At 44.8% G+C, this 26,213-nt stretch overlaps 1 protein-coding gene across 5 annotated transcripts in view; it reads right to left on the minus strand.

Moving 5' to 3' along the window:
* SLC12A8 (solute carrier family 12 member 8) overlaps positions 1–26,213 on the minus strand; it is a 56,350-nt gene that overhangs the window by 15,600 nt on the left and 14,537 nt on the right. For 4 of the 5 annotated variants that reach the window (XM_061474700.1, XM_061474612.1, XM_061474868.1 and 1 more), the window contains 4 exons: positions 13,187–13,300; positions 5,846–5,933; positions 4,296–4,383; positions 1,032–1,178 (listed from right to left, as the gene is read on the minus strand). In XM_061474700.1, the coding sequence (XP_061330684.1) occupies positions 1,032–1,178; positions 4,296–4,383; positions 5,846–5,933; positions 13,187–13,300 (437 nt within the window). The remainder of the gene's footprint in view (positions 1–1,031; positions 1,179–4,295; positions 4,384–5,845; positions 5,934–13,186; positions 13,301–26,213) is intronic. The other variant, XM_061474782.1, reaches the window with a different exon arrangement.

Genomic DNA, 26,213 nt, shown 5'->3' on the forward strand with positions numbered 1-26,213 from the left:
ACTTTCTTTTTAGAAGAAGAGAAGAACATAAAAAGTAGTTTGTGCTGAATGTATAGTCCAAGACCACAGAGTCCTTAGTGACTGGTACTTTGGTTGATCTCAGTAGAACATCTCACATGAATGAGGATTATTTGTGAGGACAAGGAAAGCCTCTTGTCATATTCAAAACAAGACTGTTTCAAAGGATATCTCAAGCTTAGCAGCCCCCTAACTTAACTTTTCAAATCTATTGTTTGGTTTTATTTTATAGTGTTCAAAAGGCACCTTATCTTACACAGAAGTGTCCTCTTCTCCACTGCACACAGGCTGAATCCACAGCACCACAACTAGTCACATACTCAGCTATGAGTTTACCAAGGAGGATAAGAACAGCTCAAGGGAAATGTGCATTGAAGAAGAAAAAGAAAGAAAAAAAAGATAGAGGTAGTTACCATCCATTTCATTACATGCTTGGACAAAATCTTCAGGCTTCTTCCCTGGACAGGAGGGCAGAGAAAATCTAGGAACCTCCCTCAGTCATGGTTAGGGGCAGCAGCAGCATAAATAACGCATTGGCAAAATTCCCCATGGGCAAAGCTGTTTCATGAGTAGTTGTTTTACTGGGGACATCTCAAAGAAGTGGGTCTGAGGGAGGGAGGGGACTGACGGCAATCCAGGAAGGGCTGTCCATGCACAGAGGTAGGACAGAGCCCAGGGCTGGAGCACAGAGGTGGGTGAATGAGATGCTGGAAGTGAAGCAGGGCTGTTCCTGCATGGGAGCCCCATGGAAGAGCTTGGGACAGAGGAAGTGCAGCACAAGGGACAGGCAGGCAAAGGACTGCAGGCAGCTGGCCTCTTGGTTTTATAATAAAACCATCCATTCCCTGGCTTTTCTGCACGTGCATAAGGTACCAGGACCTAAGCCTTCCCCTCCCTGCATTTCATGGATCCCCCATCTCACCCTACAAACACATAGCCATCCTGGCTTCTCAAATCACCAGTTTTCCTTCAGGTGAAGGTTTGACAGCAGTATCAGAGAAAGGATGACTAACCCCATGTCCAAGGAAAGCAAGCCTGGGTATCACATTCTCCTGGGCAATGCACTGCAGGATTCTGGGTGCTCCATATAGCCCTCCCATGCAGGAGGCCAGGGATGAGATGTACAGCCCTAGCAGAAACAAGAAACCCACCAAGGATACCTAGAGGAAGCAGAGAGAATGAGAAGTTGATTATATTGTTCTTTAAAGACCCCCGGGCAGTCTTAAACACATGTATTTTAAGAGATCACATGTATTTCATAACATTGCTAAATGAACAGAGTGAGCCTTGGGAAAGCAGCAATTTATCTGGTCCGTGATATACAGTGCAAGCAATTAATACAGGAAAATTATCCCATAAAAGTAATTTAATACTGAACATCCTGTACCGACAGAGCCATTTGACAAGCTCATATCCAAGAAATTCTTTGCCACTTGGAGCAATTGCATCAAAGCAGCAGCTATTAGATTCCCCTTAAGTAACTGGAAGTGAGTTTATTTCAGGAGAGATCACTTATATACAGTGCTCATCATACAGGAAAAGCTGCCCAGGCTTCCAACCATCCAAAACAGGAAGGCAAACCCCTGGGTCCCAGAGGGGAAAACCAATCCTGAAAGAAACCCACAGTAAAACCAAATCAAAATTGCCGCTTAAACAAATGGCATCTCAAAACGCTCTGAAGGATATAATACAATGACCTTATTTTCCTGTCTTCAATGAGAAAAGAATTTCCTTTGGCCAACACAAAACTTAAATCTTTAAAACCACATTGCTAACAAGGCTGAATTTATTTCTGGTTTCTATTGAGCACCCTTTCAAATCGGGAGCATCTCCTACAGGCATGGAGGGAAAGTTGGGTAGCTCATGGACTATCACACAGAATGGGGACTGGGGTCCCTCTGCACAGGTCCTCAGTGCTGCAAACACAGACAGCATATCTAAAAAAACCCCACCCAAATACACAAAACCCCACAATATGAACACTGTTCAAGAAAGCCTTGAAACGGAAGTGCTCCTGGTGCCATGGTGTAAGGACATGAGCAGATACAGCCAAGCAGACTAAGGTCTGGGGTCGCCTCATCCATCCCCCAGTCCTCAAAGACCATACATGTCTGACAACCAGCAGCCAGCCACAGAGAAAGGCAAGGCTGGGGGGAGTAACACCAGCAGAAACACCAGGCAGGGATAATACCCCCAAATTTCAGTCCAGACCCATCCTGCCCATACTCCATTGCAGCAAGCTGCTGGAGATCCAGACAGACATCTGTGGCAGAGGATGTCACTGAATGCAGGTCCCCTGCATTGCACATGTCCTTTGCTCCCAGACCTCCTTTCATGGAAAATGAGGTCTAAACAAATATGGTCCCTCCCAGCTTCTGCCCCTGTTGAAGTCAGGCGGCACATGCTTTATTAGAAAGAATTACAAACATGTACACGGCTAAAGATGATTCAAACTACCTTTGCCTTTTCCTCAGGTATAAAATCTGCACAGAGCAAAGAGGAGATTGGATAAAAAGCCATAAAATGCTTGTTCTTCAGTAAAGGCACGTAAAATTAATGTTGTGGTCCAGGATTGCACAAAACTTCCTACCACAACGTTTATTTTCCCCATGGAGTCCACTTGGCCTTGTGAATTTTATCTTGGGGGACAGAAGAAACTTGAGGCAAAGATAAGCAATTATCAGTTTCCACTAGATCAACGGACAGAGACTCAATGGGGAATCTCCCCTTCCCTCTCCTCTAATCATGACCTGCCTTGAGAAATACTTGGAAGACACAAACAGTTGTGCTAGATACCACATATTATTTTAGCTGCCAAAAATGCTTGCATTTAAATGTACTACTTGGCATTCAAATCAGGGGAAGAGGGGAAGAGTCCTTTTCACCGAGGTTGATGAAAGGATTTGCTGGGGGGTTTGAGCATGGAGAGTGTGAATATTTTGTAAGAAATTGGCACTTGGAGCTCATTAGAAGTGAAATTACTGAATCTCATTTTTATGTTTCAAAAACCAAACAAGTATTGTAAGGGAGAAAAGCAGCCAAACACTCGCTCACCTGTGAGTGACAGAAAGGGAGCATTCGGATGTGTAATAATCTCTCCCCACCTCTCTCTCTTCAAACAAAGTCATTAAAATCTAAAGCAGCTTGGAATAACTCAAAGAAGCAACATGAATATTGGAATTGCACCACTGTTTTGGTCCATTCTAGGGAAAAGGAAACTGAATTTGCTCTTTGGGGGCTTGGGTTGGTTGGTTTTTATATTTAACATTATTTAATATCTTCACATTCTTTACTGTGAGATTTTTTATCCATTCCACAACCCCATGGGTTTTGAAGTTAAACCACAGCTTTAACAGTCTCTTCAGTGGATTCATTTAAAGCTGATTCTTTTAGTTACTGTACTTTTCACCTACTAGGTCATTAACATACAATGACATTGCCTTTGGCTCATTCTTTTTTTCCCTGAAACAGAAATGATTTTTGACTTTAGCAGGAGCCACACCGATAATATGGAGCTTATCTGGGGGGCTGGAGGACTTCTAGAGCTACAATTACTTAGAAAGAAAACAAAGCCAGATTTTCAAATTTACATTTTATCTACAAATTAAATAAATGGCAAACATCTTTTTAAATTAATCACAAGAAACAGTGTCAAATATGGTGAAACCATGATTCCGGATAATGCTGAATAACAGAAATGTAGCCCTTCTGTATCCCATCTAAAGTAAGACAACAGCACACAACAAAATCTTTTGCTCTCTTTTTCAAGGCCTGAAATGATAAGGTTCATTGCCTGTAACACTGCAAACCTCCCTCGTGTATATACACCCACGTGGAATGTCTCAAATTTAATAATCCTGTTGCTGGCCCTGCAATTATAGCCCACTAGATGTGGAAATGTAAGTTTTGCTTGACTTAGTAAAGATAGGCAGCAGGGTTCTTTAGAGATTTCAATCTGATTTAAGCTTTCACCAAAGAGAAAGGAAACACTGAATAAAATACAGCATTTATCATTAGACCATATTAGCATATTTTAGCTCTTAAAGCTATTGCTGGGTGATTATGCCAAGATTCAGCATTACTGGACATGCTGACAAATGCAAAATTATACAAATAATTGTGCACTGAGATTTGCAATGGGAAAATCCCCCTGAATTTCTACGAGGGATGTGTACCCAAATTCCTTAGGCTTTGGAAAGTTCAATCATTCAGTGAGGCAGATGGCCACTTGAAAGCACCATTATATAAAACTACACTGGGTTATTTGAACAAGTTACCTTCTCTGCTATCATGAAGTCATAGCGGAGAGACTGACGGGTACAAATGGCTCCCAGCAGAAAAACAAAGACCATGTACAGAAACCACCTGCAAACAATAAAAATACAGTCTTTTTTTTTCCAGTAAGACAAGACCATTGGTATTTCTGCTCATCAGCAGAGACAGGAAACAGTCAAGTAGCAGCAGGCTGTGTCTTCAATCACTCTGCATGGGCTGTTCCTGCACTATTTAGCCTCAGGGATAAATTTAACACCAGTCCATGTTTCTTACCCACTACAATATACCAGGAACAGTTGCAGCATGACCTTACAGTACCCTTGAGGGGAAGCTACCTGAGCTATTGCTGGGGGGGGGGGGGGGGGGGGAGAATAACCCAGTCCTGGGGACAGACTTTTTTGATAGGGCCTGTAGGAGTAATGTTTTTAAACTGTAAGAGGGTAGATTCGGACTAGACATAAGAAATTTTTTATGATGGGGATAGTGCAACACTGGCACAGGTTGCCCAGAAAGGCAGCAGATGCCCCATTCCTGAAGACATGCAAGGTCAAGCTGGACAGGGTTCTGAGCAACCTGATCTAGTTGAAGATGTCCCTGCTCATTGCAGGGGGGTTGGACTAGATGACCTTGAAAGCTCCTTTCCAACCCAAACCGTTCTGATTGTGCAGGTACAGTGATCCCCTCATCTGGCAGTAACATTAAACACTGCAGCCAGCCTGCTCTACAACCCCAGCCATGATCCTCTTCTGGTGTCCCTGGCCTTTCCAGTACTCAGGGGAAGGGATAATCCAGTCTGTCTGCAAAGCCTAGACAGCAAAGATGTAAATGGCCACAGTCCCTCCATCTGTGATACTTCTGTGTCCTACAGAATCCCTTCACTTCAAACAAGCACCAATTTTGTCAGGAATCCCTCTAAATTGTGAAGATCCTTTCTGTCTAAACCTTGGTACACAATTAAAAGTAATAATTTCGAAAGCAATTAAGGCGGCAATGAAAACAGTCAGGAAAACCTACTGAGGTTTGTGGGTTTTTTTTAATATGTAACAGTATTTTACCCCTGGAAAGCAGAATTTCCTGGGAAGAGAACTGCTTGGGGATGAAGGGCTCCTGCACTCCTCTGGCCTTGTAGGGTCATTTCACCTGTCTTGGCCTCATTTTCCCATAAAAATTGCATTTTTTATTTTTTTATTATTTTCTATTTATATAGAAAAATAAAGCACTTCAAAATGAACAGTAGTAAGTGACAAAATCACACACCCCAGGCCTTTAAGAACTTTGATCCTGTTCTGGGACAGCCAGGCTGCAGCAGCACAACTGCTCTAGCAGCAACACAGATCCCACCCAGCAAAGGAAAGACTGATTACATCTGCATTAGCGAACCTCTTCTCTAACCCACCCAGAGTAGGTGGTTGTAATGGATAACAGTTTGAATGACAGCCAGCCTTTAATTTTCCAGATGGCTTAGTAATAATAGGCTGATGGGAATATGAAATAGATTGGTCACATCCAGAGCAGTCTCCAAAGAGTAAATTTTTCCCAGTTAATGACTTACGAGGTGCCAATGGCAGCCAGAGACCCCAGGGGGATGTTGGTAGCAGGCTTCTGGAGATCTCCACTCATATTGAACCCAGCCATCACACCTGTATAGATGCAATTTAATCTAAGTTATAGCATATATAATAGGTATTACAATATGTCATATAATTTAATCAATCAGTTAACTGATTAACCAGTAACAGTATCACTTCATTGCACTGCCGTACACACAAATACTGGTCTCCATTGATGCTTGGTAAGAAACTGTTCATGTCTTTGAAGCAAGGCACCAATACCACATCTACAAAGAACCCTTTGTCCAGTTTGAACAATGCTGGGTGGAAGCAGAACAAAACCCATCTTATCTTAGTGCAAACCTCACAGAAGACAGTGCTGCCTAATTGTTGAAAAGATAAATGCTACTGTTCATCACAGCAGTGCATTCAGCAGGTGGTACCACCCCCCTCCAGACCAGATCCATTACAGTTCCCTGCATTCATGGGGGACAACCACCATTACAAAATGGCCTGGCCTGTCTGTGCTTAATGACTATCACATGCACATTTAGCAGAGGGAATAACAGTGCTCAGCACGTAGGTGGCACCTTCCAGCCAAGGGATCTGCTTTGGAAGTAGGCATTATCTCTACTTTGCAGATAGGAAAAAGAAGCGCTGAGAGGGCGAGTGATTGTCCCAGCAACATGTAGAAAACATGGTAGGACTAAGAATAAAGTACTGAACTGTTATTTTTGGCCAGAGTGCAGGGTATTGTACAATCAGGAATGGTCCTTAACCTAAAAAATTGCCATCTAAGATGCAAGAAAGGGAAACAGGATGAAGCAATGGATTACAGTCTCCATATTGAGGCTAGGAACCCAAGGTACAAACTGGTTGTGAGGCTTTGCCCGTACTTAAAGGAGGAGTCATACCAGATTTGCCAAGAAAACACAACTTTTCTTGTCACATTACCTGAAAACTTTTCCTAGAAGACTTCAGATACCTGCTATAAATAATACAATACAATACAATACAATAAAATAAAATAAAATAAAAATCTGTGATTTGGAATCCTGATGAGAATTTGGACAATTAGAAGTCAGGACAGAAGAGTCTTTTTAAGACATTAACTTCTGTCCATTGCTATCTCACCCCTCAGATGTCAGACTAACATCTTTATAAAGGCGTATGGGCCAGGTGCCAGCCAGCAGCGCTCATGGGATGGTCCCTGGGAGCCGGGGTGAGATCACCACAGAACAACAATGAGAAGAAGGACGCCAGCACCACGGCACTCGCAGCATCTGCCAGCCATGGCAGCAGGGAACCAACCGCACACCGTTCTGCCACTCAGCTGCCAAGTCCAGCAGTCATCCCTCATTTTCAGAGGGCACAAGACTGATGAAGGCTCCCAGGCGGCACATCTGAGTGACAACATCTCTAAAGCAGCAACACCCCATTGCATTTTAAAGCTCATTGATTGCTGCTTGGAAGAGTTTTCTCCCTTGACAAAGGGTAGAAGGGAGCCATGGGATAAATCCCAGAATAAAGGGGGCAAACCCAGCCCAGCCAGATGGATCCTTCCCTACAGACCATGGTTACTGATAGACTGACAATAGGGAGCAACAACTGGGTTGCTCATCTCCCTGCTCTATCCCAGGTGTTGCTGTGCATCTTTACAGCTCCATCTCCTTGTCTGCTTGATGGAAATTTTAACACTTCCTCTCCTCACTGTGCTGCCATGAGAAGAGCCAGTTAATGAGCACAAGGTACTCACATATTGCCAAACACATTGGCTAAGCATCCAAGTCTTTATTTATTCATTATTAACATTTTTTCTTTGATCTTTTCTTTCCCCCCTTGATCATTCCATTCAGCAGACATCTTTTGCTGTCCTCTTCTCCACCACAGAGCCAGAGCCCCAACAGCTACTCGCCAGTCCCCATGGCCCCGGCACTCCTCAGCTCCTGGAAGAGCTGTTTGCCAGATTCAGAGCAGATTGAAATCCTTGATACCATATTGAAAACATTACAAATCAAAATGAGCCCTTAATTTTCTCCTGGAAGACTACTGTATGGATGTACTTCTGAACAGCCCTGCTAAAAGCCTGTCAATTGGTGTGCTTTTCCGCAGATAAAGCTTCCAAGCACTGCTTCTCTTAAACAGCTACACAATAGGCTTAGCTGGAAGTGAGAAAAGTCAGGAAGGCAGAAGTTGGTGGAAATGGTCACAAACATCATGCTACATGAAGTCTCTAAGAAGCACTCTTGGCATGCTACTTTGCAATTCAGGGGCAAAGCAGAAAGCTAAGAATACTCTGAATTTTTCTTTCAAAGGGTGCAAACTATTGTCAGGACTGCTATTAATCTCATGTACCTCTTGGCCAAGTTTCCCAAACATCTAGCACCACCTCTGAATCTTCCAGCTTGAGCTTGATTCACCTCTTCCTCATTCAATCTCCTTGCTCAGCAAAGTGCAGGGGAAACACCAAAATGGGGTTTGCTGAACTGGATATGAAAAAAGCTAAAGACATGTGAGTCATCAGCATAGCGGTGACTGCACAGCCCAGTCCGCCTCAGTGCCTCCCTCCACAGACCCACGTGTATTCAGGAGCAGCCAGGAGATCACTTGCCAGAGCCCTCATAAACAGGATCTTGACACCAGTGCCTGACCTCCTGCCTGGCAGCAGCTAGGGGTCAGACCCAGGCCAGTGCACACCATTAGCTTCTGTCAGCATCTCCAGATCAGAGGCTTCCATTGCCAAAGTCCAAGGCCACCACAGAGGGAACCAACACAGATTTCTCAGTCACTCAGGCCAAAGCCATCTTCTCTGTGTTGCAAGTTCATCTCTAATTCAATCAGTGCAAAAGCATGGACAATCTCACAGTACAGATGCATGGACAATGCCAAAGCCACCTGTCCACCACCTCTCAAAAAGTAATTCTCCAGACATGATGAGAGCTGTCAAAGAGCAGTACTGACCAGGTCTTTTGTGTGCAGCACACTGTCCACCCCACTTTTCAATGAAAGGACAACCTGGTTAGTTTTCAAACAAAACAAAGCAATCTTCACGATCCATAGCCTCTGCCACCAACTGCCAAAGAACCAATCTGGCTTGTGAGCAGCCACAAACAGCCTTTCCAGAGACTCGAGCTACTCAACAGAAGAAAAACCCTACACTTCCATATAAAATTCAATGACGCAGAGAAGCTGGGACATTCCTTCCTCCAGACACAGACCTTTCCCTAGGGAAATGGCCAGTCTATTCTGAGCTCAAGCAATCATATCTGCAGGTTGTCCACAGAGAAAATTATCCACCTCTCTGTTTCAATGAGATAGGAGGCTGGATTTTCCACACTATTATCTCAGACAGCAGCAGATAATGACAAAGCTTCTGGACAAGGAAGCATGAAAAAATCGTCAACTCAGCCAGGAAATTATAGCTGAGACAGTCTCTACATTGCTGCTATTCCCAGCATAATCCAGTCCTCGGCATCATCCAGGGGCTGGATACGTGCACAAGGGGACCACCTACACTGTACATTAGGCACAACCATCACCACCAGCTCTGGCTTCTAACTCCACCAGCCATGGTTTATAACTGTAGATATGACTACCTACAAACAGCCAACGCGTTTTCCAGTGAATTTGCTATAAAATGTTAAAGTTTTGGGTTTGTTTTCTTTTTTTAATTCACCCAAGACATGAAGAATGGAAAATCTTAGATAAGAATTGTAGCTAATTTTTTTAAAGGGCCACATTCTCCACTGATGTAAACTGGCAGCTTTCCATTGACTTCAATGGAGTTGTGCCAGTTTACATCATCTAATAGCTTAGCCGAAAACTTCTAAATCCATTTGCTGTCATTTTGCGAATGCCAAATACAGTTTATTTCAGAACTGGTTTCAGAACACTGATATTTTCCACTAACACCACTTCAAACATCATCTTACTTTCTTGTATCACATGACAACACACTCCTTTCATTAGACAGGAAACCTCAGGGATTTAGTAGAAAAACATTCTCTGCACAACAGAAACAACGTGTGACTTCATTTTAAAAGTGCATTGACAGTTGCATGGCTGCTGCTAGGAGGTGAACATGGGCAGGCAGCTCCCAAGACTCCTTCCCCATGCAAAGCCCTGGTTAGATGGGCAGCTGGCTGTTTGCATATCACAGTGCAGCAGCAAAGCATGTGCATCAAGAAGGTGTTTACAAACACAAAGGAAAACATCTGGTTAATGCACGGAATCTCTATAGGGGTTATGTTCACATCAAAAAGTCTTTTTGATAGAAGACAGCAAATACAAGTCTTCCATGCCCATTCTCTCCCGTTTAAACCAGCTCTAGAGGTATGTTTTGGAATGCTCAGCTACTTCTTGATTATTAAATTACAAACTTGAAGGAATAAAGCCAGCTACACTGCATATCCAGCTGAAATGGCTTAAACAGCTATTACCCAGGAAGCAAACAGATCAGCCTCTGCTTACTACTGCTCCACCATAAAACTGGGATAACTTCACTTGTGTTGCTGGAGTTGTACCAATAAAATACAGAGAAACAGAGGAAGCAACTCAACCTGGAGTAAAGCAATCCAAGGAGGATGCTCATAAGAGGCAGCATGTTGCTACCGGCCTTTGAAAGGCTGGCAAGACCATCCCATTCCCTGCAGCTGAAGCACACTCAGCTGCTCCTCCTGCCCATTCAGTCTGTCAAGGGTCTCTCCTCAGGTCCTGCTCCCTTTTCCTGAAGTGGCTGCCCCTCTTTGCTTTTACAGCTACTAGCCAGTATTTCCGTAGTTTCCCTTTCACTGCTATTTCTGGTGGAAAAGGGCAACTTAAACCCACTTTTCAGTACATCCCAGAGACCAAACTTAGATCAATTCCATTCAGATAACCATATCAAAGGGAAAGAGCTTACCCCAAAGCGATCAAAAGAGTTTCACTTCAAAGAGGAACATTTCATACCAAAAAGACCCAAACATCTTGTTTCACAATTTCCTAAACATTTTAAAAAAAAAAACCTTTCTTATCAAAACAGCATCTTAGATTGTAAACTAGCATATGCTAAAAATTAAGAAGAGTAAACAGAACATTTATTTATTACAGATAGAATGGTTTTTGGGGTCAAAGAAATGTTTCAAACTGGCTTGAAGTAACCCCTTAAAACTAAACAACATTGTTTTGCTGAAATTCTCCCCAAATTTCTGTTAACACAAAGGATTTCACTTCCAGTGCTCCAGATGGGTCACTGCAGGGGTTTCAGCAGATAGGTACCACTTGGGGATGGTGCTGGGGAGGAGCAGGAGCACAAGCTGGAGGTGATAACCTGGGAGTGATGTTCACATGTCCCTGCCACCCCCTTTCATGTGGAGTTGTTGGAGTCTGACACAGCCGCTTGCTCACAATCTGTATCACGCTGCCTGCCCTCCACCAGAGGCACTGGCAATCCTATCACATCTCTCCAGCCTGCTATTAATTCCACTGCCAAACCTATCCCTAAAGTGTCATCTTCAATCTCATGGACCACCTGTCCTGCTGGCGGGCTCGGGCTGCATCCAGGCAGCACCTGCAATGCAGTGGGAAGCAGCTCTGCTCCAGCATGTGGGACATTGAGAAACCAAGGGTCCCATCTTCAGCCCTAGCATCACACCCCCATCGTGGAGAAGAAGGCAAACTAAACCAGCCTGGGTCAGGAGGGATATGGGGGAACCAGCCCTCACCCATTGTCCCAGCCCTGGGAGTTGTGAGCTTTATTCCCAGAGCTGCTGAAATTGCACTGGGCTCCCCAGTTGTGATCTGCAGCACAGAAGTCTTGATGCCCACCATAAATATTTCTTAAGCACATCACAAGTTCTTCCAGATAGAGCACTGAACACAACCCTGTGTTTTATGAGGCTCCTGAACTCCACAGCGCTACAAACAGCAGAACGAGAGCAATAGCAATGTTATATAGTACCACTGGCACTGCTATTCCAAAGGAATAACTTAAATCGCTTAAATAACCAAGCAATTAAAAAGTACACATGAAAAAGCTGTGTAGCAACCAAAGTAATTATACATCAACCCAAACTTTATTTTCAGAGAATGTTTAACATTACTACTGGTATTACTACTGCTAACTAACAAAGCAACAGGCTGCCAGGGCTTTAAATAAATTATATCTATTAGCTTTGGCATTCTTCCTAGCAGCCAAGCATTAGCAGTGATAAAGAACCATTTAACATGGCTAATCATTGCAATTTTCTGCACAGCTTTGTCATAACTATGCCTCTTCTATAACCAGGGAGCTGGAAAAAAACTGCTTTCCTGCATCACAGGGAGGGCTCATGAGAAAAGTCTCTTTCTTTGGCTGGGGGACTCGCTTGGGCCAGGTAGAAAGAACAAAGCAACTTCTCCATGGTGCCAATAGTTCAAGCAGGTGAGTTTTCCAGGAGGATGTCTACAGCAAGGCAATAGCCAGCCTCATAAGCTGGGAGAGAGGATTTCAAAGGAAAATTTGAAGTCCTGCACTGGATGCATCTGACGATGATTTCTGCCATCAGTCCCATCTGTTTCACAAAACCCTTTATTTTGTCTCTCTGTACCATAATTCTATGAACAACTTCCACTGAGTTGCTTAGAGGTAATCCTCTGAAAATTCATTCTGTAATCCAATGATTCATTGCTATGGAAACTGCTTATAATTGGTACTTTTTATAGCTTAAAAACAGCATCAACAAAAGATATTAACTTCAGTTAATAGTTATTTTATTCCCACTGGAGATTGCCAGCTTTGGAAAGTGGACATGGATCTTCCCAGTAATTTAAGGGAATGAATAATATGAAAGTATTCAATTAAGATGATAAACGTGAGCTCTGCTACCATGCAAAGATGCATCTGTGACACCGTGCAGAGTGGTGGGTCAGTACCATGAGCAATGGCATCAGCCCAGCCTGGCCATCTGCCTGTGGTAAGGAAAGCCCTCCTGTGCTCTTCCTACCCTCCCAGTGCAATCAAGTCATAAGGCTTATCTAATAAGATAAATCAGTCTTTTTACAAAGGCTGGATACCCTGTGGCCTGATAGCATTGGCTCAGACCAGTGCCTGAGCCTTTTCCTTGGCAGGGAAGGATTTATACCACTCCATCAACCCATAGCGTTGTCCAGCAGTTTCCGACGACAGAGAGACAGAAGAGCACATTCAAGTGAACAGAACAAGACTGGGTAAAATTTGAAGTGCTGGAGGAAAGTCTGAGCATTTTTTACCAACCACATGAGTCTGCTATGGCCAAGTACCATCCCACTCACCTTGCCTTTGCTTCTGCTCATTTCCAAGGTGTGACAGTGGAGGGAAAGAGGGGGAGGATAAAACTTAACTGTACCTGTGGCAGCTGGGAAAAACACTCCAAAAACTGTGAAGAAGGACTCTCCCTGGCTGTAGTCTGGCAGCGTGTTGTTGAACATAAGCTCTTCAGAGTAGCCAACGAAGCCATGTTCTGCAAAGACACACAGGGTGAGAGGAGAAACCACAGGGAGTGCAGGAGATCCTCCAGCCTGCTCTTGGCAATCACCCACCCTCTACACATATGCAACACCAGTGGCTGTTTCCTGGGACAGACTGAGAGGATGAATGTCGTCAACTTATTTGGTGGAGGGAGAAGGCAGACAAGAGGTCAGTGTGGTTACAAGGGTGCAAATGCCATAGAAAGGTGCCACAATGCAGGCCAGCACTTCAAGAGGCACCACCAGGCTGGGCAGCTCTCACCAAGCCAGAACATGGATCACACCCAGCTCTGGCTGCAAGCAAGCAGGACAGCTTCTTGTAAAACCTGTCCATTGTGGTGATCAGCTAGTATTTATACTCATTATCCATGCCACTTTAATCCTCTTTCCAAACAGAGCAAAATTACGCAGCCGTAAGACAACTGCATCCCTGAGCAAGCCCTCACATCATATCCCAATCCTGTGTTTCTGCCAGTCAAGCTCCTGTACAGACAAGACCTGAGATGGGCCCACGCTGTGAAGCTGCTACCAACACACTCACCTTATACACTGGTTGTCAATGAGGCCAGAGCCAGTAACGCCAGCTTGTTGCAGGGCAGGCTGTCCCCAACAAGATGGGTTTCCCAATGAAGAAGGAATAAAGTGCTCTAAAACTTCTCACTGCCACTTGTTGCTGCATTATTATCCCCAAACCAGGACTCAACTCAACATGGGGCTGTGCATCATGACCAGCTGCCCCCCTCCTAAATCTTTGGCAAACATTTGTCACGGCGCAACAAGGAGTAAATACCAAGAACTTGACCAGCTTCTGCCAGGTGTTTCCAAGGTCACATACACACACAAGCTTTACTTTCCAAATAAAAAGTTTTACAGAAGATGGGGAAAGCAATGTGTAGGCTATCAACATCTTGAAACTGGTTTACTGGGTATGTAACGGAGGATTCTGATCCCTCATTTTTCGCTAGAAAGACAAGCCAAATTCTTCCACAAACCTCGATTTGTTAGGAGTAGCTGAGCCCAACACCTGACATGCTAACTGGGCATTAATCAGGAATGGGTATAGATGCTTATAGCCAGAAAACGTAACTCATAAAAGCAGGAATTAAGGAATTCATGATACGTCTATGAAAAGAATTATTTCCTTTTCAACAGATGTCCCTGCTTTTTAATGGTGTATCTCTATCTGTGGAAACATCTCCTGCCTGTCAGTAATCCAAATGCTCGTGCCAGCTGGGGGTGGAAGGTGAGCAAAGTCAGTTCATTTTTCTCTCCTGCCACTCCAGTCTATTTCCACAAGACACGTGACTGCAGTAACTTGAATTTTCTCATTAGCAGGCAGGATGCTGTTTATGGCTGCACGGGGTGATGGCCAGAAATTAAAAAAAAAGACTCCATCAAAGCTGTCCCATGCCTCAAAGACAACATTAATGATGTTTGGACAATAGATTAAACCGGAAACTAAATCAGAGCTCTGAACGCAAGACATATCCATTTAAAGTCTCAGAATATAACTAACCACAGAGCTTTGAAGTTGCCACAGAAAAAAAAAAAACCTATAGATAATCAAAAGTTTCCTACTACATCTGCATTCATTGTGTTGCCCAAACATGGATGGAAACACACTGATAGAAGAGGTCTCCTGCTGCTAGGCTTTTTAAAAGCACCAGCTATCTTCATTGGGAACAAGTCCCACACGAGATTTAAAGGGAATAAGCTCAGCGCAACACACTGATCTCTGGTTACAGATGTCCACAGAAAGCACAGCTTCTAGAGAAATAAAGGGGAGATTTGTGTAGGCTGTATGCTCCTATTAGACCAGACCTGAGCTCCTTCAACTGGAATTCATGCACACAATAGCATGGCACATGGGCTGCCTGCAAAGCTCCCATCAAGCTGCTTGAAGAGAAGTTTGGCCAAGAGTTTTTTCAGAAAGCATGTGCTCCTCATAGAAATGTTAATGTTTCATTAATGAAACAAAAGGAGTGGGCAAAATACTCATCTCACCCCAAGGAGATTTGCAGACCTTCTCCAACCTGTGCTCTGTAGCAGCCGGAACAAATATATCTGTTACCCTTGATGAAGGTTTGCCCCACCAATTCTTAAATCTCCTGTGAAGTGGACTCTAGCCTCTCTTGGTGGTTTACTCTCATATTTTCCCCATCCCTATCATTTCAGTTTTCCCTGCTGTCTAACCCAAATCACCCTGTCTGCAGTTCATGATGCTATTTCTTGCCTGGTCCATAAGCTACTTGCATTTTTTGACACCATCTTTTCACCTACTGGAAACAGTCCCATCCTGCACTGGCATAGTTGATAGTTTCTGCCAGGCTGTAGGACTTTGTCTTCATCAGCCCACAAATCACCCTTTTCACATCACCTTCCCCAGCTTGTGTGAGGTCATCTGGAAGTCTGACCTCCTCAGTGAGGCTGCTGGGAGCCCTTCCCAGCTGGGGGTCACCTGCAAATTGAATCTGCATATTCTCCTTTCCATCACCTTGGCAGTTAAAGGAAGTGCCAAATAACCATATCAGACCCTTGCAGAACCTCATCAGGCACACCATCTTGCTTCACGAGTGAACCATCTTCAACTCTGGCCTTCCAAATGGCTTTTGGGACTACATAAATTCAACAATGGGCTGACCTAGGCCCTTTGGGTACCTCAAGTCTCCAATTATACAACCAGACTACATTTTCTGTGATATCATTTTGGCCATACCATGGCCAAGAGTCCAACATCTAACCTGCACCTCCATGCATCTATCTCCTATTAATTTAAGAAGCCAAATGATCCCTTGTCCTCCATCCATTTGTCTGCTGCTGCCTTTCCCACTTTAGTCCCCCAAATATAAATTGTGGGTAGAAGAAACAAAGCCCAAAACAATGGCAGATATCACGGGAACCACAGAAAACAACAGTGTGGATTTGTTGAAAGAGCCACAGGATGTACCTACAACTCTATCCCACTTCTGCTTCCTTTCCTTGATGCTCTGGTGTGCGAGAGGAAGCCCAGGCACTCCACATTTCCCTTTATACAGAACCAGGAGCTTTCTTGTCTCATTAAATTAAAATTCATCCAAAAGTTATTTGCAACCATCCAAAAGCTATTGCTACCTTATTCCTCAGTCAGTCACCCTATCTGTGTGAGAAACAAATCTCACATCCCTTTTGAACCGTTTTACACCAGGATTTGCAACTGCCATTGATTTAAGCAAGCTTCAGCACAGGACCATGGAGCTGAGAACACCACGCTGTGAGTATCTCCTGGCTGTCCCCATGCCTGTGACCAGAGCGACTCATCTGTTACCTTCCAGCTGTCATATTAGTGGGACTAATTGTAGCTGACGGGGCAATTGAGCTGAAAATCATCCAAAACAAAACAGGAATCAGCAACTGAGACCAATCGGTTAAACCAACAGAGCAGTCAGCCAGTTGTTCACAGAGTCAATTATCCACATCCCATTGAAAGTGCACTTCAAAAGGACGAGCTTCGGAAGGAGGAGGGAAGGAAATGTGATAGGGTCTATATTTGGCACTCTGATCTCCAAACAAGGCAAGATCATTTTACTAATTTTTTTAATTCTTCTTATTTTTTGCAAGAGGATTTTTTCCTCCAGCTTACTGCTGGGTACCTGAGATCCAGGCCAGATGCCTTCCTCCTCGCTCATTACAAAGTGTTTGTCTGACAAACTTTGCTCCCAATTAATATATATGCAAGCCCACAGCCTCTAAATCCTGCCTTTAATGATCCTGCTCTCAGCTGGCTTGCAGAGGGCTGGAGCTGAAGGGCTATAAAACAGTCTTGCCAGGTTCATGCTAGAAGGAAAATAAACCAGTTCTTTCTCTGTGCCATACCAACCTTATGGGAAATGCACAGTAAAGATGGTATCAATTTATTTTCATCATTGGATACTCAATAAAGAGCAGGTAAATAACGGGTTTCTCAAGTGGTGGAGCTGAAGTAAATAAGAGGGGAAAAAATTGACTTAGAGCAACATCTGAATTATTCCTGTGATTTCTGACAAAATAAGTCCTTCCAGTTGCCCTTATTAAAATGATGAATTAACAATAAAAAATACCTAGCAAGTTTCAAATGGAAGAGCTTCCAGGATGAGCATCCTCCATTCACAAGCACAGGGGTCACCAATGGACTGCAGATCAGCCTGATGCAGTTGGAGAGAGAGGAGGAGAAGGAGGGTGGCCAGGATTCTCACATTCCCCAGCCACCACAGGTGCTTGGGAGGACGTACTGGCCTTCACCTGGTTGCCACCACTGAATTCCCCATTCACACCAGCTGGTTTCCAGCTTTGAGGCTTTCTTGCACTTTCTGCCACCTCTCACCCCATGGAAAAGGATGAAAGCAGCTGAGGAGGTTTTCAGCACTCAGGACACCCCTTAGCAGGGTGGCCCCTCCATGGAGCCCAGGTTTTCAGAGCAGGCTCAAGGAGGTTGAAGAAGGGGCATGAGGCAAAGCCGTGGTTACGCGAGGTCAGGCCATTATGCAACGGCACAGAGGATGATGGTGCTGCCAAGTTCCAGGCAACCTGGAGCTCATTACAGATTAGTCAAGTCTTGGCCAAATTCAATAAGCCCGTTCACAAGCTTAAGGTTAAATAAACCCTGGCACTGAGGCAGGGGCTAAAGAGCGCAAAAATGGAAAACCACCTTAAGAAACAGCTCCCTGAAGACTGTCACGTATTGCACTCTGCTTGCGATTAGAGATTTTAATTATGAAGGTGAATGCTGAAGGCTTAAAATGGTGAGATTTTTCCCTTTTCCTAAATAAGTAAGGCCACACATTCCTGCCTAGAAGGTACTTGCTGAGACTTGCTTTCAGAGGAACAGCTGGAAGTGTTTGTCCTGCAGCACATTTCCCAGGTCTGACCCCAGCATTTTCAGGATCCTGTGCGATGTAAGACATGGAAAGCCAAAGAGCAACTATATATTGCTGGCATAATTATCTCTCTCTTTACCATTTCTTCTTCTCCTCTAACCCCCACCTGGCATAAGCTCCAAAATCCACTCATCCCATTTGGACACCAGTCCAAGAGCATATTCAGAGTGGGGTCCTGGTGCAGGTGCCAGAGATACCTGGACACACCAGTGCCAAGGAAACTGGAATGGTCCTCACAGTCTGGTCCCACAGCTGCTATCTCACCCGAACACACACCTCTACAGTAAGATAAAGTTTCACTTCCTCCTATGAAGATCTGGAAGCAAAACCATGAATGTTGTACAAACCCCACGATCTTTTTATCATTGTGTTCCCCACACACTATGCAAATACTGAAATCTAATTTAAGGTAACAAGCAGCGCAGGGTCCTCTGACATAACAGCTCTGAACACTGCTCTGCACTGACACAGCTATGCTCCAGATGCCTCTGCAGAAGGGGGTACTCACACATGCCAGAGAATGATGTGGATCCAGCTGACCACAACCGCAGCCCAGCAATACCATGCAACACAGTCAGCGAAAGTCACCAAAAGCAGTGCACCTCTTCAGCGAATTGGCATCATCAAAGAGGTGTGAAAAGGGCACCAGGGTCATGAATAACCCTTGAATCGCCTTTCCCAATAGAATAAAAAAATCAAAGCAGCGCAGTCACAAGCCCCATGCCTCTGTGTCCCTCCGTGCACATGCTTGGCTTCCTGTGTTGGGCTTGTTTAACACTGACATTAACAATCACATTTCCAATGTGCTTCCAAGGCTGGGCCACTTCTGCAGCCAGGCCTTTACACCTTCCCAGATCCAACTCCTGAGGTCCTACCTGCATTTTTTCCCAGGCAAGTCCAATACTACCACTGCTATTCCCAGGTGCTGCCCCACTGCTGCCAGCCTGGTATAGGGCAGGTGGAGGCAGAGATCTATGAGAAAAACGTGGAAAGGCTGTGAACGAAAAGAGTGAAGAAAAGCAGGGCTGGATGTGGACAGAAGACAGTATGGTGGGTTTTCCGTGCCACCGGTCCACTGCTCAACTTGTTGTGAGACAAATGAACAGGCTTTCACCAGAAAGCCCCAGTCTTCTCAGAGACAGTGAACTGGTGAGTCATGAAAACAAAGTGTGTTAACAGGCAGAGCTGCACTGGCAGGCACAGAGAATAAATATGATCTTTGCCGAACCTGCATGGAGATACAAAAATGCATTAACTTTTTCCAGGACGTCTCCTGTTTCCCCCCTGGATATACAAGTTTTGGCTGGAAGACTGGGAAGAAACAGAAGGAAAAGGGAAGAGCTACAGGGGAGCAGGGGAGCAGAGATGGAGGGAATGAGGAGACTGGAGAGATCAATGTCTGTTCCATGACACTTATCACTGGACTCATCTACCAAGGGGACCACATTCACCAAACCTGGTTGTCCTTTTCTGCAGCTCCCATGCAACACATGTGCCATGTGAGTCAGCACGGATCAGCACACATTTTCTACTAGCCAGGAGCTCATCTGCTCCATGCTGGACTTGTGGGCAGCGGCACAACTCCATAGCTGGAGATGGGGTATGTGCAGCCCAGCCCAGATAGAGAAGAGCAAACACAAGACTTCTGATACCTGACCTTACAGATTCACCCTCTGGACGTCACAAATGACTTTACTCCTTGGATTTGCCTCAGTCCTCCAGGACACATCCTACCTACTGACAGCTCCCACAGCCTCAGTATTTATGCTCCGGGAGTCTTAAACTAGGCAAAGGAAAACTCAGAGAGGAATGTCTGTGTTAAATGCATGCAGGTCAATGATTATGCAGTGACAAAAGGGCAATTACAGTGATAGAACATGGCCACACTGATGGATCAGTGCAGAAAGATGGCAGAGCATCTGCTTAAGCTGCCAGGGCACTGACAAATGGGTAATGCAGGAGCTCCCCACCCCAACCCATGCCACTGCGGGCAGCCCTAAACACAAAGTACTGGGAAGAAGAGGAGGTGAGAACAGGAAGGGACTAAATCCCCTCTGTAATTTCATCCCTAAATCCCAGTTAAACACACTTAGAATCAAAACAGCTCAGAACAATCACAGACCCTAAGCCACGGGCAGCAGGAGTGAAAGCAGCAGTTCAGCTGGTGCTGTTTCCCCAAATGGCAGGGTGGTGCCAGCTGAACATTAAGCGTTGGGTGCCTTGGCCAGCACCTTACCATGCCTTACTGGCCACAGCAAGTTGGTATCCTCAGAAATGCCAAACCAAAGCTGAGCAGCAACAGGAAGCCTGGAGCAGGGAGAGGAGACCATTGCTCTTTTTCCACTTATGGCAAACAAATAAGCTCCTATTGTACCACTAGCCCTAGTGAGATGGTTTCATAAATTAGGACAAACAGCACACATTTCAAATTCATCAGAGCTGCAAGTAGCAAAAACCAGACAGGTTTTAGTGGTGAAAAAAATGGTAAGGGGGTAGGGAGAAAGGGATCAGAGCAATTTTAAAGAAAGAAGGAAAGAAGTTCCCTTGCCCAAGACATTCTCTGCACCCATAATAAGCCTGGCAAACCCAAAATGAGAGATTATGTAAAGTCTGTAATTGAAGGAGTGAAAGCCACAGTTAAAACAATCTAAAAAGGCCAAGCCCTGTGAAAGGCAACTAGAATCCCTTATCTTTTGATGGAAAAGAATGTGCTCCCTGAGATTAATGACGTGTTTACCCAAAAGGAAATCGCCGCCCTTCTGAAGCAGCGAGTGTTTGTTCCTCCCAAGTCCCTGTTTTCTGCTCCAGAGCTGATCTCCCAAACCTCCTGTTTAAAGTCAACACACAATACAGCTTCCTGCTGCCATGGGCTCTGAGGGATCCCACCATTAACCCTCTCCCAAAAAACCACCCTCCACCGCACCTGCCAGCCCCAGCCACCAGCAGCACGGAAGAAAACAGGGTATTTAGACCACACTTAGAGCACAGCATGGAGACAGGCATTGCACCAGTGGCTGCCAGCAACCTTGCTGTAGGGCAGGGAATCACCCCATGCATAAATATTTCTGAGCTGAGCTGACACATTATCAAGTGTGTCACACTGACAGCGCTGTAGAGGGGAAGGACTCACTGCTTTCCTGTCTTGCTCTTCTCCAAAGTCTCTGAAGGCAGCCAACAACCTCTTCTCCAGTTGCTCAGGGTTTTGGCAGTGCACCCTGCAGACTGACATGGGAAGAGGTTTAACACCAGCCAGTGCAATGGTCTGTCATGTTTCGGAAGGCACGGAGGAGCATGGGATTTGTGCACTGAAACCCCCAACTGAGTGGGAAAGCCTAGAGCAGAAGCGCTGGGGGGTGATCTGTTTGAAGAAACCTGCAGAAACCCCACTCAGCGACCATCCGTCCTTTGTGTATGTGACAAAACCAAGTATTCACATCCTCCATGTCTGGTAAATGCATCCTCAGTAAATGCACTCACAGTCCATCCTTGATTTTTTTCATGGAGCACTCCAACCACGACAGCCATCAGGTCACAAGCATCCTCCTCTTCCTAAAGCCAATAGACCTGCAATAAAGGATGCTGGCCAACAGCTAAAACTAGCACAAAAGGCAGAATAAACAAAGGGAGCTGCTTATATGAACGTCTCTGACATTCAGATTTAGTTAAAGGGGCAATTTTCACTCGCAGGATACCATCACCTCTCTCAGATCATGAAGCAGCCTATGCTCACCCCGAGCTCTCTCCAGCCACATCGCATCTCCTGTGGGACCAGACTTGCTGGGAGGAAACACTAATTTCTGCCAATCTCCACATGTGCATGTGTTATCTCCACCTCAGCTTCTCAAGAGGATGGAGAAGTGGAAAACCAATGGGCGTACGCAGAGCCCGAAAGTGCCAACACAGGCAGCTCCTCATCATGGAAGCCTAGTGCCTCAGCACTGCTTAAGTAAAGGAAAACTTAGGAATGTGCCTGTGGAATTAGCTCGTGGAGCTGTTTGGCACTTATTCTGTCTCTACAGGTTGGTGGGGTTTAATTATTCTTGGAGAAAAAAAAAGCCAAAAAAATTGATGTTTTCTGCAGGTGGAAAATCTGAGATTTTGGTTAGGAGAAAAAAAGGAAGGGATTTTAACATGGTATTTCAACGTTACAAAGTCTACTTATGGTTTATATTATCTAAGTACCAGGCTTGCCATAATATATAAAATCCTTCCATTACTCTTTCATTTTTTGATGTCGTATCCACTACCTGGTTTGTTCAGCAGTATTCAAACCAGCAAGCAGAAACGGTTTATTCATTACAAAGAGGATGAGCAGTAAAACATCCCTTGCTTCATCCTCTTCTAGGAATACAGTTTGCATCAATGGGATATTATTATTAATTACAGAGTGGTATTTCTTGGAAGTCATGCCCAGAGTCCCTGGTTGTGGGAGGCTCCCTGCAGAACTTCTCTGATGAAAACCCCAGCCCTGATTAACCAGAATTCAGGCTGAGTCAAGCCACAACAATTGGAGGAAAATGAATGGCAGTTAAATGGCAGCAGCGATGACACACATCCTTTGGACACGTTGGGGTGACCTCCTTTCTAACTCAGGCTACGCCATGTACTGCTTGGGACAAAGTCCAGTCTATGTGGATCAAATCCCATCTTTCAAAAGAAATCAGTTAACCAAAATGTAACATAATGCATCAGACCCTACTATGTTCTACAGAGTCTTCTGCCATATGTGACTAGAGCATCCCGTACTTCCGAGTTATGGATATATTATCCAGATGACAATGGTATTTCAAAAGAAAACTATTCCATGTGTTAATCTTTTGATTCTGTGTCCAAAGCAATAGTTTGATTTTACTTTTGGGAGGTTTTAATTATCCTCTATATAACACATAAAGCTACAACTTTAAGTCTAGTCTCAGACTGCAAATCAAACTGAAAATCAGTGTGTGATTTTGGAAAGGTTAAGCGAAATGTTGTGACTTGAAAAGATTCTTTTGTTGTTGTTTGAAACTATTCCTTGAATTCAATTGAAATCAGAGAACACATTTTCCCTACCAAAATCACATTTTTCAGTGAATGCATTTCCCTTGGAGTAGAAAAGAAAATCAGCAAGAACCACTGGGCCATCATTCAGGCCAATGAAGGTATGACGAGGCTAAAAATCTCTTACCTACAGCCAAAAAAAGGCCAAAAATTGTTAACACACGTCGGCAGAGGACGAGCAGTAGATAAGGACCCATGTCCCACACAAAGTTTTTAGCCTAGGAGAGGAATGCAAACTAGATGTAAATTGGCTGGAGAAAGAATCTAATATCTAGAAATTATCTTCATAAACTAAATGCCTAAATAACGAAAGATGATTCAGGGCACAGCTGAACTGTGACTAGAATTAAACACTGGTGGAATGAAAAAAAGAGGAGGTAAAACATCGCCATCATTTGAAAAGACTCATGTAGTGGCACCAAAATAAAAGAGAGAAAAAAAATCAGTGCAATTAAATAAAGCTATCCCATTTAAACACAGCAACAGGGAGAAATGGAGAGATTATGGGATTATATATATCTTCTCCAAGCCAGCTGACTTTATTAGGTCTCCAGCATTAAACAAGTCGCTGCTGAAAAGAAGCCCTACATGGGAGGTTTTATGGGCAGAGCATGTGGGGAAAGCCCATGTGAAGGCAGCATCTAGCAGGGGATGAAGTGAGTGAGGAATTTCAGGGTTTATTTACAAGCTCTAGGAAGAGGAGTTTAGCATTGCCTCGCAGGGAAACAGCAAAGAAATTAAAGGTACAAAATCTTCTGTATAAATGAGGAGCAGTGTTACCTACTGAGCAAGTTTAAACCTGTGACAACCTCAGCAAACCTTCTCCTGCTCCAGGGGTGGACCCAGCCCAGTCCAGTCCTGATGGCACTGTGCAGTAGCATGCTTCAGGGTGTCACATGAGGCCAGGACCCTCCTCATCCTCAGCAGCATGTGGCCAAGGGCACCTCGCTCCTGTGCCCCATGTGGCTAGTGAGACAGCACAGCCTGGAGAAGACTGAGGAGGAGCACAAGAAGTCTTCCAAGCAAGGTGGTTTAATGCAGAAAGATATCAGCTGGTTCTCAAGTGTTCAAGGGACCCAAAGGCTTTGGCTGCGGGAAGGAGGGGTTAGACTGAGATAGAGCAGCTAGAGCAGAATCCCCAAGGATATAGTGGAGAATCTACCACTGCACATTTTTAAGAGCAGGTTAAATGCAAGCGGCATCCACAGCACAGCCCAGAAATTGCATGAGGGCAGGAACCTGCAGGCCCTGAGCTGTCCTCCCCTCCTCCTTACTCACCTCCTGGGAGATGCTTCAGGGCAGCACGCTCAGACATCCTGCCTGGCCTCAGTGGAGCTGGGCACAGGGATGCCAGCCCCAGGCCCTGATGAGCAGCAGCTGTACTGACACCCTGAGCATCTGCCAACAGGCAAGACCACTGCTCCTCAACAAAGTCCTACTACCAGCTGTCCTCCAAAGAGAAAACACCATGAAAATCTACCTATAAACAGGGCAGCAGAGTGGAACCACACAGGAAAGTTATAGCTCAACCTAATTATTATTTATTTTTTAATAAACCACTTTAAATGCCTACTTCAGAGTGCCTGGGCAGAGTGGTGCAGCTTTCCTCTCACTATCTAAATAAGGCCTCTAACAATGTTATCACTTTTGAAAACACATCTGTCCCGCAGCTCCTAGCCCAGACAATTGGCAGGTAACCAGTTAATAAATGTCTTCGCCAGACTGTTGAATAGGCTGGCCCTGGCTCAAGAGTGATGTCAGGGCCATTCAATGCACTATAATTGGAAAAACCTGGAGAAAGCAATCCTGTGTTTTTTAATAAATAAAGACTGCATTAGCAGCCCTCTGCTTTTATTCACCACGGTGTCTACCTTGCTCAGTAGCAAAGGGGGATTTTTTTTTATACTGCCGCTCACTCAGTGATTTCGACTTGGAATTTAATGCCAGTTTCCAGATGTGTCTCAGGCCAGGAAGCCAGCAATCAGCTTGGATAAAGCCTCCGGGATTAGCTACAGATCATCTTCTGACACACACATCCTTCCTGCACCCTCTCCTATGAAATTGGAGCACACCCCTTGTGCCCAAAAATAAAATAAAACAACCCAGAGCCAAGCAAAAGCCCCTGATTAGGATGCTTTGATCAGTTTCATGTTAAATGTGTGGGAATAGATTTAATTAATTCAGTCCATCAAAGCCCCCAAGGCACTGTTGGAGGGATCTTTACATCACCAGTGTTTATATACATATATCACTTTACCAACTGCAGGTTCCCTGTCTGCAGGAGGAGCCCCAGGTGAAGACCATCTCCCACAGCTCCTCACCAGGGGTACCTACAGGAGAGCATCAGCTCCCCTAGCTTGCCAAGGAGGGTGAATCCTCCAAAGGACTCACCCTCAGGGGAAGAAGCAAGGATGATAAATTGATAAATGAGTTTTCTGGGCTCTGTGTGAGCATCCTCGGGAAGCTAAACCCCAAGCTGGTGACATGAAGGATGTGGTTTGCATGGAAAATAATCCCAAGCAGAAGCATCCTGACAGCAACGTGCCTTTCAAACCTCCCTGCATCCCTGAGAAACAAATTACCCAATTTTCCCAGCCCAGAGGAAAGAGGCTCAGCCCCATGCAGCCAGGCTCCACGCTTGCCCCAGCCATATGGTATGTGCTGCAGGACAAGGAGGGTCCCAGCCCAAGGGGACCCAATTATTGAATTCCCAACAAAATAATTTATTTCTTTTTCCTACCAGGCATTTAAGAGGCTGTTGATGGGCCCCTTCTGCTCATGTGGTGATTCCTTTCATCTCTCCAACAAAGCACCACCAAATTAACACCAGCCCTCCTCCCAGCATTCACCCCCCTCCATGTGCTCCCGCAGTCGCTCCGCTGTAACAGGGCACCTGAGAGCCACTGCCAAACAGGAAAGCAGGCGCCTAATTGAAAGGGAGTATTTGGGAGTCACCCTACACAAAAATTAGCAG

The sequence above is a fragment of the Pezoporus flaviventris genome, unplaced genomic scaffold (genome assembly GCF_033815535.1).
Source record: "Pezoporus flaviventris isolate CSIRO_AGI_PZ_B2104156 unplaced genomic scaffold, CSIRO_AGI_Pfla_v1 ptg000001l, whole genome shotgun sequence".
Taxonomy (NCBI): Eukaryota; Metazoa; Chordata; class Aves; order Psittaciformes; family Psittacidae; genus Pezoporus; species Pezoporus flaviventris.